Consider the following 17170-nt stretch of genomic DNA (forward strand, 5'->3'; position numbering starts at 1 on the left):
GATATTATATGCTTTTTCATTTTTCTTAATCCCTAGTATTTGCCCATAAGGGTTCAGTTTTTTTTAAAAAGAAAAAATGTATTTGTCTCTTAATTTTCTTTGTAAACACTTATTTAAGTTTACGTAATTGTGAGACGGTAATTGTTTTTCTGAAGTTTTATAGTGTTTTCCCATAAAACATATTTAATCTTTTAAGACACTGAAGTACAAGGTAATCAGCATTATCCCTACAGTAATTCCCTAGTTAGAGGCTAGTTAGCAATGATATTTTATTGCTGGAAGAGAGACAATTAAAAAAGTTGTAAACTAAGTTACTTTTCTGTACTCCAACTATGAATTCAGTCTATTTGTACTTCTGCTAATACTTATTTTAAGATTATGATGTTCTTTCTTCTTGCTTTTAAGTTAAGGTCTTTTAAAAATTATATACTTTTTCCAGATCAAACTCTGACAACTTTGTAGGTTTGTTGTTTGTTTTCTCAAGTTAGTCAGAAAACTTAAGCTGACATCAGGCAAAATAAATGTTCAGGCTCTAGACAAATGTTTGGAATTTTCCAGAATGAAATCACGTCATCATTTGCTACAAACACTACTAGTGGTCTTGTAATACACATCACCAAGTTACTTTCACAAAAGGTTGTTTTTTTTTTAAACTCCACAGATATGTGCTTAAGGAGACTGAAAGTTGATTATTCTTACATATACACACGTGAGAATATTCAGCATAAATACATAAGAAAAGGTGGCCATCAGTAAAAAGGGAGAAGGAAAGAAGGGAGAGGGAAGAAAGGAGGAGAAAGAGAAGAAAGAAAGGAAACAGAGGAAGAAACGGAAGTTCTTCTTCCCCTTGTTATTTTGTGTGGCTCAGCGTGGCAATGGAAAACGGCTGCTGAAGCAGGTTTTCTGTGTGTGTGTGTGTGAGTGTGTGTATGTGAGTGTGCACATAAATGTTTTATAGGACTGTAGGCTCTGTGGGTGCATACTGTATTCTCACTCTGCTTCTCACTAAATTAGACGATCATTATTATGTTGGCAGAACATACACTAAAGTTGGAACAATACAGAGAAGATCAGAATAGAACGTGTTATTGCATATTGTTCTAGGTTGTATGTCGTGTTCCATCCTGAATATTTTGCTAGTAGGATACTTAAATGAAGTTTTAACTTGAAAATTTAAATATAAAATTTTGTATTCACAGAAGAACTATGCTATATTCATATTGCATCTAACCCCCTAATTGCTTATTTTCTTAAAAAGTGCAACAGAGAAAAAGTAACTATTTTGTTATACATACTATAGTTAAAGGAGAAAATGTAACAAAATGCAAAATTCAAAAGTTGCAAGAACTTATGGTATCAACCACTAAAATTTCTACTGAAAAAGCTTTATAAGGGCCGCACGGTCACAAATACACATTAACCACCATCGTATTCCACCAGAGCATGAGACTGTGTTGGCTTCATTCATCAGTCTGTGTAGCCAACCATAACTAACTGATATATGTACAATGTGCTAACTTGTGAGTATGGGTAGTGACTTATAAAACCAACAAATTTTTGAAGGTTCCATTTTTTAAAACGGATGAATCAAAGGAATAACATCATAGTTTTTGGTCATGTTAAACGGGAGAAAGATCATATCGTGACGTAGCTCCTGAAATCTCAATACTGCTTGCTAGCTTCCTACAATCCAAAAGTGCATTCAGAGGCACTGCACAGCCTCTAAGGACAAATGCTATTCCATAACAGAACGGTGCACTAATCAATTCCTGAGGCTTTGCCTAGGAAGTTGGCGTTGCCATCATCCAAATCTTTCTTTTGGAAACATAGTTTTGAATTCGATCCTTGTTCATAGGCATCCAGAAAGTAACAGATTCCAGGAATGTCACTGGGAAAGTTGGGTGGAAGTTCTTCTCTTGATCGAGGCGTAAACACAAAACCAGGGCAATCTTTGAGCAATCTGAAAAGACGAAGATAAAATATGATAACTCAACACTGTCATGGGTGCTTGCATAACAAAACCAACATCACTGGGAATATTCATATATCCGCTATTTAGTTATGCTGAACAGAGATTCTTTGGGGGGACATCAACAGGCATCTTCCCAGGTGTACAGTGAACAATCACTTCACAACATCAGGGAAAACTGGTGCTGTGGCAAGTTAAGTCACTGCATGGGATGCCCTCATCCCATTTGAGCAGTGGTTCATGTCCTGGATACACCATTTCTACCTCAGCTCCCTTCTCGTGCATCTGAGAAAGCACCAGAAATCAGCTCAAGAGCTTGGGCCTCTGCTGTCCACACAGGAAACCCAGATGGAATTCCAGGTTCTAGGCTTCAGGATGGCCCAGCCCTGGCCAGCATGGTCAGTTGGAGCATGAATCAGTGAATGAAGATTCTTTGTCATACATACACTGGATTTTCTTTTTCTGTAAATATCCCTTTCAAATAAATGAATATTTTAAAAATAACAGAAGTCTACCACATAATATACTTAAATTATATATTAAGAAAAATAAATATGAACTATTCAAAGATATATAATAAAATGATTTCAAATAATAAAAAAAACAGAATAACAGATCTCTAATTAAAAAATGCATAAAGGTATCATTGAATAAAGCTTCCTATGTCGAGAAACAAAACATTGTCCATTTTTTCACTAAATTTTCATATTAACTAGCAAGTAATCACAGACTTGGAAGGAGACATCAACTTAGGACTTTGGCCTGGTCCAATCCTGTGCATAGCATTTGAACTGTGAGCTAGAAGATGGAAAATCTCTCTCTCTCTCTTTCTGTCTTTCCTTTGTTGCTCTGTCTTTGAAGCAAATATATAAATCACTCATTGTGTAAAAAAATATAGCCTAAGTTTGTTTGAGTGTCTTGTGGCTTGTCACACTTATCTGGAGATGGACCAGGCTGACGTTCAGAACCAAGAGCCCAGTCTAGGTCTCCCCCACACACGGCCCAAGTCATAGAGCCATCAACGCTGCCTTGCATTGTGTGCATTTACAGAAAGCTGGAATTGAAGGTGGAACCAGGACTTGAACCAGGCACTGAGACATAGAATGCAAGCATCTCAACCAGTGCCTTAACCACTTCAATAAGCACTTCTCCCTCAAGCCTATGCTTTTTAAAGAAACTTGCAGAGCAACCCAATTAGAATATGCCAGAGTTGGAATTGCTTATAAAATCATCTTTTTAAAAAAGAAAATTAGAAATTACAAGAGAAACAATAAGGAAACATGTAAACCATTCAGGTGAAACCTAAGATCAGCGGTGTCAGATTTCCCATCTAGTAGCTTTGGTCTGCTTGCTCTTGAACATAATTTCTCCCAAGTTACTGTATCATGCTTCTATTCTTACATCACCTTAGTCCCTTTATCCACTTTATTTTTCCCTTATAGAATTGCTGTCCTACTCCTCCACGACTATGCTCTCAAATTTGCCCTATAAATCAGAATTCCTTAATCTATGTGCCCACCTCACAATGATAACATCCACTTACACATGCCATTTAGCCTTGATGATCCCTGGGTTGCCTCATAAGCCTCTGTCCAAAATCCACTGATTCAACACTTAACAAGATCTAACATAGTCTCTGTAACTTGTGCTTACGTAGAATAGTGTCACCTAAAATGAACATTTAACAACGCTCTTGATGATTAAAAGGAGGGATGTGCAATTTCATTATAATGCTATATTATGAATCATAGATTCGAATCTAAAAGTGAAAGATTGAGGGTGAGGATTTTTTTGGATCATGTATTCTCCTGTGTCCTAAATTTACATGTGTTTCATAAATATGTCAAGGATGTTGTATTTGATATTCAGCAGATAATTTTATCATCTGGGAAATGTCATTTTATGATTCATTGTATTAGCAACAGTTTTCTCCACAGAAATAACTTTCTTTCATTTTTTTATACTTTCTAGTAATGTCTATTCCTTGCCCTGAGTTTTGGCTGAACTTTAAATTACTAATTACACTCACAAGGCATGAATATTTGAATGAGATTTTAATTATCCATTCCTTTTAGAGCTTTCAAAACATATGACAAACAGGAAGTACCTCTGTAGTAAGGAAGAGTTTTAAAATGTCATAAAACTTATTGCACATGAAGTATTCATACCTTTCTAAAATAAACCACCACAAAACCATTGCTTGATCTTTAAACATGGTATATATATATATATATATATATATATATATATATATATATATATACCAAGTCTTTTATGGGCCACAGGCTAGAGATTCCCCACCCTTGGGAGGTTTAGATGCCAGTCATATATCACCATTTCATATCGGTTCCTGAGTCCAACTTGAGAGGCAGTAGGAAGGCACAGGTTGACTGGGGGTGGGGTGGGTAGAGGGTCCCTAGTTTCAGTCATTGCAGGCATTAGGACAGTGAAGCAGGGGATGGGGGCTTCTTTCTGTCTCGTCTGTTGGTTATTCTCTTTCTCCCTTTCAAATGAACGAGTTACCCGCAAGAACAGGAAATACAATTTGCTTCACTCTGACAATATGTATGCAAGAATTTTCTACCTACCAGAGAGTGGCTTGGTGACGCTTACAGATGCTTAAGTGATATCAAAATGGCAGGTTGCTCTGATTCAGCTGCCCACACAGCATGCTGTTGTGGACACAAATGGTGATTCTTCCCATGCTCATTGACTGTAGCCTCTCTTTTACTATGTTAATGCCCGCTGGATGCAGGCTTTACCTCTGTAACCCTTGGGAAATGTGTAATAACCTGCTCATTTTCCCTGGAAAAATTCTTCCTTGTTGGTGTGTAACAAGGAATTGGCCTGGCCCTGGCCACCAATTACAGGGAGGGATTTTAAAATCCTTGGAATTTCCTGAGTTGTAGGAATGTCTTTGTTTTCCAAGTCCCTTGCATCACACCTGAGTTCAAGTTAAATGGATGACTCAGAAAGGGAACAGGCCACCAGAAAAGTCTACCATGTAATGAAAAAGCTGGGGGCTTTGAGCCAGCCTGATCCCTGGGCGGAAGAGGGGACTGTGTTAATTCACAAGGCCAAAGGGTCCATCAATCATGCCTACGTAATGGAAACCAATATGCCTGCATACCACAGCTCAAAGCTCAGCTCGGCAGATCTTCCTGATTGGTGAACTCACTGATTTGTAGGAGGGGTACACACCCAATTCCCTGGCAAGTAAAGGGTATGAAAGCTCTCTAAGACTCCTCCCCCAATTCTTCCTAGACTCCAGTCTGCTTTCTGTTTGATTGACTGCTCTGGCCTGCACCTTCTATAACAAAACTGTGATCAAAAGTATAATACTTCCTTGAGTACCATGAGTTATTCTAATCCCAGGAACTTCTAGAAGTTTGCATCCATTCGGTCAGAAATGCCAGTGGCGCAAGGATCCCGAGAGTGTGGTTGATAACTATCCTTAATAGGACACTTTCATTGGAGACTGTTGCTAGTGCCAGAATTATAATGCAGGCTAACAATCAATAGCAGAATAGCTACTTATGAGAATATTATGTACACAGAGAGGAAAGATGGAAGAAGATAATGTTGTCTGTTAAGACACAGCTGGACTACAAATATCTCAGAAGCCCTCTTAAGTTGAAGATAATAAAGCTATTGTTTTTATCTTTCCTGAATGACTCTCCAAGCCAAACAATAGTCTGGAGAACTAATCAGATCAATGAGGAAAAATGACAATTGCACATAAATAAAAACAATGTATTTCAGATGCATCTGTTTAATTTGTACCTGTAAGTAGTTGGGCTGACATTGATTTTCCTTGGCACACTGCAGGACTCAAACTTGTTAGCCAGAGTGACATCGTTTCCAAAAAGGCAGTAACGGGGCATTTTAACTCCAACAACTCCCGCAAAAACGGACCCAGAATGCAGACCGATTCTCATCTGAAAGCAAAAGGTAGCACACGTTTCCCCATTAGCGGTGAGCTACTTCCTGATTGTCAGTACTAACTTAAAGGCCCTGATGAATTGCTTTACTGATAAGTTTCACCACACCAGTCCCTTCCGCAAAACCTCCAGCCAACTTCCCTTTATTTCTCAGATGCAACTGAAAATGACCAGAAAACACTCAGCAGTCTCCCCTCCTGACGTTTACCCATAGTTGAAGTTCATTACACAGAGCTTCTTTATTCCACCTGTTTTCCTACCTGAAGCCATCTTCCTACACAGCTCTCACAGTCACCATGGCAACAGAAAGAATGTATGGGCCATCTACATACTCCTGCTCTCTCACTAACAGGAGTAGGCCAATTTCTGGACTCCGGGAGCTATTGTCCGAAACACTCAGAGAAAAGGGCCTAAGAATGTAATTTATAGGATGTAAAAAAATTATTTTTAAAGACATTTTACATTAACATAACTTTCTACCAAACATGATCACACTAAAACATGACTAATGGCCAGGAAAACATAATTGTGATATTGAAACAGAAAATAATAGAGGAACTCAGAGAAAGCTGGACCTGCTTAGGCCTAAATGACTGTCAATGCACATTACCCTAAACTCTAGAACCATGCAAAGCCACAGTTGTTCTAGCTGTGGATGTAAGAAGCTCTCTGGGATGTGCTGGGGTGATCTTGTGCAGAGCCAGGAAACAGAATGGTTGAAAATTGGTCCTCTAGAAGATCTGATTACTTTAAGGCAGCAACTTAGGCTGAACACAGAGTGTTGGCTATCGGAACCTTGGAAGGGTGAGAGGAATTTGAATTTTAAGAAACAGGGAAATACATACATTTCTACAAATCGAAAAACAATGTGCTATTAATTCTCCTGCCCCAAACACACATGTCTTAATTATGAAGCCCATTTATGTGGAAATCACTGGTTTTCCTCTTAATTATCTGCATATTTTTTGATAATTATTTTGATGCTAGGAATATTCCCTCCCTGAGCACTTCATTTTTTCATTTTTTCCCTGATGCTGACATTATTATACAGTGGGTTAAGCCACTGTCTGCAGTATTGGCAACACCATATGAGTGCCAGTTTGAGTCCTAGCTGCTCCATTGCCAATGCAGCTCTCAGCTAACTCTCCCGGAAAGGTGGCCCCCAAGCGCTCCAACTTCATGAGGCCCTGCACCAATCCGTGAGACCGCAATAGAGTTCCGGGCTCCTCGCTCCTGCCTGGCTTAGCCCTAGGTGTTGTAGACATTTGGGCAGAGAACCAGAAGATTTTTTTTCTCTCTTTCACTGAAAGTCTCCCTTCCAAACAAATAAGTAAATATTTTCCTTTCATTTCCTCTCTCCACATTTTATAACATGCCAGATGGTATTCAACATGACTTTGAAAGCTCATTTCTGAAGGTCATCCCTTAACCACTGCTTTATGACGGTGACAGAAATTATAAGCAGAACAAATAAAGGTGATTCACTCATGTTTTTTTTAAACCAAATACCTGGCATAACATTATTTAACTTTATTTTCTTACATGTGTGAAGAGATCTTTGGATCTGGATCATCTAGAAATATTGATGTTATGTGCCTTGGAAAATACTGGTACATTAGTGATTAATATCCATTTTAGAGTATTTTCCTCTCCTGCAGACAATGACCAACAAATAGCTACATTTCCCAAACTGCCGTGTGGCACCTAGGTTTGGTGAATCCGATCTGCTTACACGGTATTTGCATGACTGTGGAAGCCTTGAGGTTTCCTAGGGTATGTTTAGCAGAGCCCATTTTCCATCTTGAGATGTTCGTGATGCAGGGTTTCCATCCTGCTGATTGTAATCATGGCAGAAGTTTTGTATCCAGCAACAGAGGTGACAGGATTTTCTGACCTTGACTGTGGTGGTATAGTTCTAAAGTGTGTTTCTGTATTATTCTCAAGGGCAGGAGCCCTTCTTTGAAAGCCCAAGCTACAGATATCTCAGTCTTTTTCCATAATGCTACCATCCAGTGTATGCCCCATAGTCAGTTCTTTCCTGTTTAAATGAGTTAGGGAAGATACCACACTCGACCACAAAACCTTGATGCACACACTACTGTTTGGATAATCATACAGTAAACATCTACTTCCCTGCCACCTCTTGAACGGGTTATCCTCAGCCTTACCTTGATCGGTTCTCCATGAGGGGACATGACCTCGTCAGAAAGTTCCATCATCTTCAAGGCCATGAGTGCGATCTGCACAGCATGGGTGTCACTCTCTCTGTGTAACCCACCGGCCACACAGTAGGCATCCCCGATGGTCTCCACCTAGCGTGAGATATCGTCCATATTAGAAATGAAACGAAGCAAAGCCCTGGCAATAAATAAAAAGATGAAATGAAATAAAGGCCCTAGAGTAAATAACATTGACTCCTGCTGGAAGCTCTCACGCTCCATGGATCAGCCTAGGGAGAGACCTTTCCACATCGATTCTTTCCCATTTAGTTCATCTAGATCTTCTCAGGAGGAGTCAGGAATGGAGAGAAGGCTGGAAATGAGGAAGGGGAGGGAAGGTGGTTTCCGACCAGCTCCTCTTGGATTCAGCAGGGGACTCTGGGGCCACTGTTGTTGTGGTAAGGAGCACAGTTCCCAAAGACTTGATAGGGTTTGTGGAAAACTCCATCCTAAAACCTTGAGAAGAACTGTGCAGAGGAGAAGGCTGTTGCTGCTGCCCGCAACCTCTGCAGTTGGCAGAGGAACGGGGAGTGGGGGGGGACTTCCTGCTTACAGCTCTGAAACAGCAGAGTATCTGCAAACAAATGCAGCAAATTCCATAAGAGGCCGTCAAACCTAATCTAAGTGAAGCCAATTATTTTTATCTGTAATTATCCATGGGCCTCTTTCTCCCCCACCCCCAGGGAGTCATGGCTGCGTCTGGAATTTCCTGTTAGAAATGTTTTGTAGGAAGGGTTTACATCTAAAATCTAGAATGAAAAAAAAATGGCAAGGATTTATGTATTCCCATAAATAATGCTTGTTTTCTCCTCAATATTTTATTTATTTCATGTTGAGTTAAGCTCTGGAATGCCAGATTGTTCTGTGGCAAATTAAGCAGATGACTCAAGCCAGACAAATGAGAAACACGCTTTATTTTTAATGCCAATATTGAAAACAAAGGAAAATAATTTGAATCGTCCCAAAATGGCTTTTTAATTCTAAAGAAGCAGGCTGAATTTGAAATCTCTTCATTTTCTCTTTTACTAATAATAGTTACATAAGAAAAAGAATAGCATATGGCAATAGGAACAGTCACTGCTTAGAACGGGATAAGCGCTCAGTATATCTTGGATGCCTGGTCCATGGCCCATGTTATCTAACACAACATTGATATTAACTACTCCCATCTCTGAAGATCATGGGGTGCACTGCGTATTAGTCATGCATTTTAACTGTGGATACTACTTTCTGGCTACAAAAATGAGGAAGATTATCTTGCTTGCACAACTTCAAAGCAAGTAAAATGGAGAGGACAATTTGAAGACAAGTCTCTTCTATTTAAATGCCTCCACCACTGGTCAGGATGCAACTATGTCTTAAATAGAGGATTTTGATTTTTGTTAACCGGGCATGAAGCGTATCATGTTAACGCTGTACCACGTTGTTCCATTTGAAGAAAATGTTTATAAACCTCCATGCTTATTTTTACAGATAAGGATAAAGTTTCCCTCTTGTAATTCATACCTTAAATTGTTTCATGATTAATGCACCAGCACAGTTAGGTGATTGGTCCACTGACTGTTACAACCGAATCCCACAACAGACTCCACACCCCATCCTCTTTTCACTCCCCCTTCCACGCCTGGCTCATTCTTTGAGAGGACAAAGTGGCAGCCCTACTCCTCCCTGGTGATGGCTAGCTTGCCCCAGTGGAGAAAGCCTCTCCATCTGCGTTCTAATTCAAATTCAAGGTCAATGCTGCTCCTTTGGTGCACCCGTTTCCCTGCTCCACGCCTACCTTGTAGACGTCCAGCTCTCCACACTGCCGGTCAAAGCGCGTGTAGAGAGCATTAAGCATGGTGATGACCTGCAGTGGCGAGCACTGGGAGCAGATGGCCGTGAACCCCACAATGTCTGAGAACAGCAGAGTGACGTTGCCGAACTTCTTGGCCGGCACCACCTGCCCTTGCCACAGCTGCTGAGCCACCTCGGAGGGAAAGATGGAGCACAGGAGATCCACGGTCTTCTTCTTCTCCTCCTCCAGAGCCTGGTGGGCTTGCTCCAGGGTGGCCTTCAGCTTGCCCAGCCTCTTCTTCAGGCCATCCTGGGCTCGGGCTTGTTCCCCTATCAAGACCACATCCCTCAGTGCGTTGTGAATCGGGATGTCCGACAGGTAGAGCCCGCGTCCCGTGAAATCTTCCAGTCTATCCACGCACGGTGACCCCAAGAACAAGATAGCACTGGATTCCACGATGTAGATCATTTGGCCTTTGAGGTCCATAATCTGTGAAGTAAACGTGAACGGATTTGTTGTGATTCAGTCGAGTTTCCTACACCTTCTGAGACACAAGATGAAGAAGTTGATAACAGCAAAAATTCCTTTGTAGCTACACTCTATTGTTTCAACAGTATAAAAAAATGCCGTATTTTCTTATAGGTATAATTGGTCCTACATTCTAAAATACACACAGACGTTTGAAGAGCATCCTGGAGAATAATCTTTGAAGATGTCGGGATTTGCAACAACAAAAAAATAGTTCTTGCTTCAAGCAATTCGCATTCAGCAGCTTGCTGGTGTGTTTGCTGCTATATTCTTTGGATCTTCCCTTTGGGTTAATCCGCACGTGTTTTCTGGATAATTCTGTCCTCAAGAAATACAGTCTCATGTTCTTTTTCCTTGTAATCTCTTACCCTGTTTTAACAGACTTCCTTCCCTTCTCCCAGAAATTACTTACATTGCATTCGGGAGGTATGGGAGTTTAAAAGCTTCTGTCAATGTGATGTGTGTGTGAGTGACGCCTCTCCCTCCATTTTGCTTGTATCATCAACTATGACTTAACAAAACTTTCTCTCTTGAGATTTAATAATCAGCAAAGTTCTCTACCCTGAGATAACAAAGTCAGTCTTTCTCCACATTCTGTTAGAATTAATCAAGCAAAGAATGTACTTCTTAAACCTAGTGAATACTATAGCCTTCCTAGCACTTTCTAAGTCTAGTTAATACTACAAACCCATCTAGCACTTTCTAAATCTGTGAATACAAGCCCATTTCCCGATAAGCAATCAGTAACTTTGGCTTGTTCATGATGAAACAATGCCTATTATTACTCAAATTAATTTAGCTTTCCGACCATAGTTGGAAATGCATTTTCTATAGACATATATCTCATTTAATTACAAAACACTCCAATGGGTTTTAGAACACAGGATGCTTTCAATTAACACTCGTGTAGCAATGACCCCTGCAGGCAAGCAAATGCCAATCTTAGGATAGTTTTGAAAGGTCACACTGTAGAAAATAAATACTTACAATGCAATGGATCAAGCCAGCAAATAATTACATGAGAAAGGAACTTCTGAAAGTCTAATTTGACCTTAAACTTACTTTGCAGTGGTTTTAAGCCATTCCTGCTTTCCCAAAAGCATTTGAAGGGATGCATTTGAGGGAAGTTCCGAAAATTAACGGAAAGTGGAGTTAAAAGTTGTTTATTTTGGTGCCCCTAAAATTCTGAAATGTATGTAGCTTTTTCATGAACCCATTTTCCATGAACTTTCGTGAAATCTTCTGCTGTCTTTTTACCTTTTCATTTCTGATCCTTGCCTAGAGATCTATGATCAAGTTTTAAACATCAAGATAATATTTTATAACACAAAACAATGCATTTTATAATACAAAATAATATTTTCCTTACCCGGGAGGATTTCTTCACAGAATTGTCCCACCGCCTCACACGTACGATGAACTGCATATTCAACATGGTCATGATCCCACTGAATGTTTGGTTGATTTTTGGAGTCAGGACTTCAAAATACTCGTCAAAATGAGGCTTTCCTTGGAAGTCCCTCCTGTTCATGAGCCTTCGGATGCCATTGCCGAACTGCAGGATGACCATCTCTTTGTCAAACATGAAATGAAATGGAAATGTCTTACAGAAGAGTGACGCTGGGATGACCAGGGAGGACTGAGGCTTGCCCGGGGACAGGGACGGCCTCGTGCTCTTCACGTGGACAGAATACAGTAGATAGGGTTGATTAACAAACTCGGTGCAATCGTTTCGGAAAGAGGGCGGCAGTAACGCCACCTCCACTTGGCTTTCGTACAGGATGTGAGCGGCTGCCTTAATGATACCAGGGAGGATGAGAGCCGTGGTTTTCTTGGGGAAGAAATAGTAGACATCAAGGAAGTCGGGGTCTTTATCCAGGCACAGGATGGAAGCATCCTCCGGACCGCCCCTCTTTTCGGCTTCTGGGCAATGGCTGCTCTGCTTCAGCAGGGTACTGAAACTGTTGAGGAAATCTTTCAGGGTGCCTCCCACCACACCAAGGATGTGTTCATCTTCCTCATAGCAGATCTTAAAATGCTCTTCCCCCAGGGACTCTCTGATGACCTCCACGGGCAAGCCTGAAAGCACAAACACATTTGGATAAGCAGATCAAGAACCTCAACTGCATCAACTTGGTAGTCCTTTGCTGTTAGTCCTACTTTCAGCATTCAGATCAACCACAGACATTAGCTTATGATACTTGGCTAACTCTGCAGTCAAGTCTCAAATCAGAACACTTTGTGTAAATCATGCTATTTTTTATTTCCATTACATTTAACCAAAAGAGAAGTATCTCAATTGTAGGATGAAGTCCATATTAGAAAAAGGACCGCTATGTTTCTGGCCACAGTCAGAATGGTCCAGCTTCACAATGGCGGGACTGTGTAGCTTACAAGGCCTCCCATAACATCAGCGTCACACCTGGAAGTTCATTCAAAAGCAATAGTTATTTAGAGAGGATTTTCTAACATTTTTTTTCTAAGAATTCGTATTATTAGTCTCCTGGATCTGAATATGTTGTAATTTGAAAAAAATGTAACTGTTTGACCCATATAGTGAAATTTTGAACAGGACATTCCAAAAATCACTCATTATTCCCTCCCCCGCATTAATTATTATGAGAGCACTGTCAAGTTCTTTCCCCAGGATTGTCATCAATCATTAAGAAAAAGAAAAAGATGGGCCCAGCGCAGTGGCCTAGCGGCTAAAGTCCTCGCTTGAACGCTCCAGGATCCCTTATGGGCGCCAGTTCTAATTCCGGCAGCTCCACTTCCCATCCAGCTCCCTGCTTGTGGCCTGGGAAAGCAGTCGAGGACGGCCCAAAGCCTTGAAACCCTGCACCCGCATGGGAGACTCAGAAGGACTCCAAGATCCCGGCTTCAGATCGGCCCAGCACTGGCCGTTGCGGTCACTTGGGGAGTGAATCATGGGATGGAAGATATTTCTCTCTGTCTTCCCTCCACTCTCTATATATCTGACTTTGCAATAAAAATAAATAAATCTTTTTTAAAAAAGAAAAAGAAAAAAACATTATTTATTTTACTATGTGGGGTAGAATTTTTTTATGCATAAACAAAGCATACTTAGGTTCAAGACCAAAGCTGGTGAGTCTGTTTCCCTCTAAACTTATCTGCTTCTCAACAGTAACGTTAAAAGTGGAAATGTTTTACAGCAAATAAAATGTGTGTGTGTGTATGATAAAGCAATCCTCTTTACATTCTCATCATCAACAAGAAAATCTTAGTTCTACAGGAATAGGAAACACTTGCTCATGTCACAGCTTTAAACAATTCCATTACCTGCCGCAGTTGCTTGATTAGCAATGATTTTTTCAAAGTCGTCTCTTTCCGAAGATTTCCTGGAATTAGTTGGATATTTTTAGTTACCAACTGATGGAAGAGCGTTTCAGATCATAACAAAGAAATGGTCATAGAAATTCATTGGAATAACCTTTTCTGTCGAGGAAAATCTTGACTACCAAGCCTACAGAAAAAGGCCTGTGTCAAATAAACTAAGACAATGCTGAAAGACCCCAAAATACACACCACACAGTGTTCCACCATTATTAATAAAGTAGATTCAGCCGTGAGGGTGTCTGGGAAGAACTAACTTCAATGTGCTCTTGTAGTAACAAGGACATAGGCATTACAGCGATCAAGACAAGGGCAGAAATCAATTAGCTCAAAGGGTTGTCTGATCATTCCAGGAACAAAGATTAATTAAATACCACTTCCTAAAGCAAATGGAAGTCTTCGTTTTTGAGCTTAAGGTTTTATGATGGAACTTCACAAGTTTCACGAAAAAAAGACTTAACAGAGAGATTTGTTTTGGCACCAAACAATTTATACACATGACATATTCAAATAGCTCATGGAAAATGTGCATTATGAACCAACCAAGCATGGATTTCAAGGATTTTGGCACCAAGAAAAAAATAACTTTCTATTTCATTTTTTCTCATGAACCTTTAGCAATAATCTTTTACATGATTATCTCTCAGACATAATTACCCTAAACATTTATCTTTTGTTTTGCATTAAAAGTAGAAACAAAAGAAATCTTTTGTTTAACCAACTGCTACATTCATTCCTTCAACATAGAAGTCGATAAATCATCAGCAAGTGTTTTGAATTTCGGTATTTTCAATTGAACAATTTGTTGACTCAAATTTAGCAAATTGTTTTTCTGATGATTTCTGACAATGATTGAGAATAAATATACCAACTCATTCAAGTATACTGAAGGACATCCCTATGTGTGATTCAATTTGCCTTTGGAGAAGCCAAATTGATAAAAACATATACAAATGAAATTTTAAACAGATTTCGATAAAGTGTGGAGCATAAGAAGTTTTAGAAGCAGTAGAGAAGAAATATTCAGAAGAAATATTGTCTTACCTACATTTGTTGAAGAACACTATGTAAGAATCAGTTTTGATTTAGAGATTTTTAAAAATCCCTGGATGAATACATTTTTCTATATTAATCAGTCTTCTTTTCTCATTTAAATTAGTTCTATTTCTTCCTAGAGGGAGAACAAATCTATTCAGGGCACTCACTGTCACCTTGCCATTCTCCAGGATTCGTGAAAGGAGATGTGAGCCATGCTTAGCCAGTTCAAGCATCACACAGCTTAACTCCACCCTCAAACAACACATGCATGTGACTTCTCTCTCTCACTCACTCACTGTGATTGCACAAGCCTGATATGATCAGAATACACAAGACAAAAAAGAGAGAGAGAGGAAAAAAACTAAACAAAGCTTTCTGGGCAACCAATCCGAGTGATACCATCATGCATGTGAAAAAAAAAAAAGAACCAGAAGAGAAGCGACTCAATTCCTTCATTCAAAGGCAGTTTGTTTTTTTGATAGACTGCTTGCTTGTCAGGTCAGAGAAGACATTAGGCAGCAGCGCAGTCATTGGCGAAAGGAGAACAGAAGAAATGGCAGCTGACTCACAGACAGTGGGAGAAAAACAAACCGTACCCAAGAACGAAAAAGAGCCAAGACAGGAGGCGCAATCCAGAATGCAGCAGCAGCAGCAGCAGGCAGTTTACTGGACGGGAAGCTCGTTTCAACCACTGGGTAATTATCACCTACACTGTTCAACCACACAATTAATCTTTTTCCTCTAATAAATCAGGAAATGGCATATTTTTGGAGATTGACAAATAAGATGATTGCTATTTAAGCTTTGAGATTTATGTCTTTTTTTTTTTTTTTTTTTTTTTTTGTAAGAACTACCCTGCTGGAAATACATTCTGTAGGGATATTTTGGTTACAAAACCCTGGGAATTCATTTTGAGTGAACTGGCTGCCAAGGACTTGCGGAGACAGTCTCAGTAGCACACAGCGAGGATGACTCGTGGCTATCTTATCAGCCTGCCTAAGAATTAAGGTCAGAGGCATTCTGGAACGCTTTCCTCATCACTCATGTAAACAAAGATTCTGCCAAGCACACAGATTCGCACTCTCTCCTTCTGGACAGTCTGTGACCCCTTCTTGGCTCGGTCTTGCGCCTGTCGCTGGAGTCTGGGTGACTCCCCCAGGAAAACGTAAGCACGCATAATCCAGAGATACTCATCTGCTCGAAAGAGACAGATGAATGAATGAATGTATGAAACATCCCGGCTAGTCATGTTAGTCTTGAAACATGAAGGTTTAGTTCTACAAATGTGAAGAGATTTCCAAAAGCCTGCAGACAAATGGCATTAAAAGAGAAGTTTACTCCTGAACGTTTTCAAGACTTCTCCTAGGTATTATCTGAAAATTAAATAATTCTTGAGATTCACAAACTGACAAACAGAGCTGAGGGTGAGCAATTCACCTCGTATAAAAGACATTGTTAGGAATTCCACATTAGGGCTAGCATTGTGGCACGTTGCGTTAAGCCACTGCCCAGAAGGCTGGCATCTCATATGCACAACAGTTCCAATCCCCACTGTTCCATTTCCTGTTCAGCTCGTTCCTAACACGCCTGGGAAAGAACAAAAGTTTGTCCAGGTCCTTAGGCCACTAGCACGGATGCAGGAGACCAGATGCAATTCCTTGTTTCCACCTTCAGCTTGGCTGTTGTGGGTATGTTGGGAGTGAACCAGCAGGAGGAAAAGCCCTGTTTTCCTGTCTGTATTATTTTGCTCTTCAAACAAGCAAACCATCAAAAAACAAACAAACAAACAAACAAATTCTTCCTATTACCACAGCCAGAGTTCAGCTGCTAGCTCTGGTTCCCAGTTTAGGCTTCTGGCATACCATGGGCGGCAACAGATGCAGGCTGAAATAGTTGAGTCCCTGACACCTGTATGGGAATCTTGGATTGATCTTCCCCCCGACAATGGCTTGAGCCTGTGCCCTAGCTGTTGCATATATTCAGAACATGAGGCAGCAAATAGTATCTCCCTTTTTGTCTCTCTGATTCTGGAATAATTTATTTAAAAAGTACAGTGACAGAGAGAAGAAGAAAGAGAGAAGGAATGAAAAGCACGCTTTATTGTGCTGGTTCATGCCGACAATAGCTACAGCTAGTCTGGGATCTTATCCAGGGCACCATCACTCAGTCTGGGTCTCCCACGTGGGCGGAATTGATGCACAAATTTTCGCCATTTTCTGCTACTTTCCAAAGCACGTTCACAGGAAAGCGGCTCAGAGTAGAATGGACAGGACTGAAACCAGTGCTCAGCTTAACCTACTGAGCTCCAATGCCAACCTGAATTAGTTTTCAAAACAACTCACAG

The 17170-nt window shown here is 40.3% G+C and overlaps 1 protein-coding gene across 2 annotated transcripts in view; it reads right to left on the bottom strand.

The window, feature by feature from the left end:
* Nucleotides 1–1575: 1575 nt before the first annotated feature.
* Nucleotides 1576–17170, bottom strand: part of GUCY1A1 (guanylate cyclase 1 soluble subunit alpha 1) — a 39771-nt gene continuing 24176 nt past the window's right edge. For both annotated transcript variants that reach the window (XM_058657555.1, XM_058657554.1), the window contains exons 4-9: nucleotides 13735–13793; nucleotides 11804–12513; nucleotides 9910–10395; nucleotides 8079–8222; nucleotides 5753–5907; nucleotides 1576–1960 (exon numbers count right to left, since the gene is read on the bottom strand). In XM_058657555.1, coding sequence (XP_058513538.1) covers nucleotides 1759–1960; nucleotides 5753–5907; nucleotides 8079–8222; nucleotides 9910–10395; nucleotides 11804–12513; nucleotides 13735–13793 — 1756 coding nt within the window. In that variant the 3' untranslated portion in view covers nucleotides 1576–1758. The remainder of the gene's footprint in view (nucleotides 1961–5752; nucleotides 5908–8078; nucleotides 8223–9909; nucleotides 10396–11803; nucleotides 12514–13734; nucleotides 13794–17170) is intronic.

Source organism: Ochotona princeps, chromosome 32, assembly GCF_030435755.1.
Source record: "Ochotona princeps isolate mOchPri1 chromosome 32, mOchPri1.hap1, whole genome shotgun sequence".
Classification (NCBI taxonomy): domain Eukaryota; kingdom Metazoa; phylum Chordata; class Mammalia; order Lagomorpha; family Ochotonidae; genus Ochotona; species Ochotona princeps.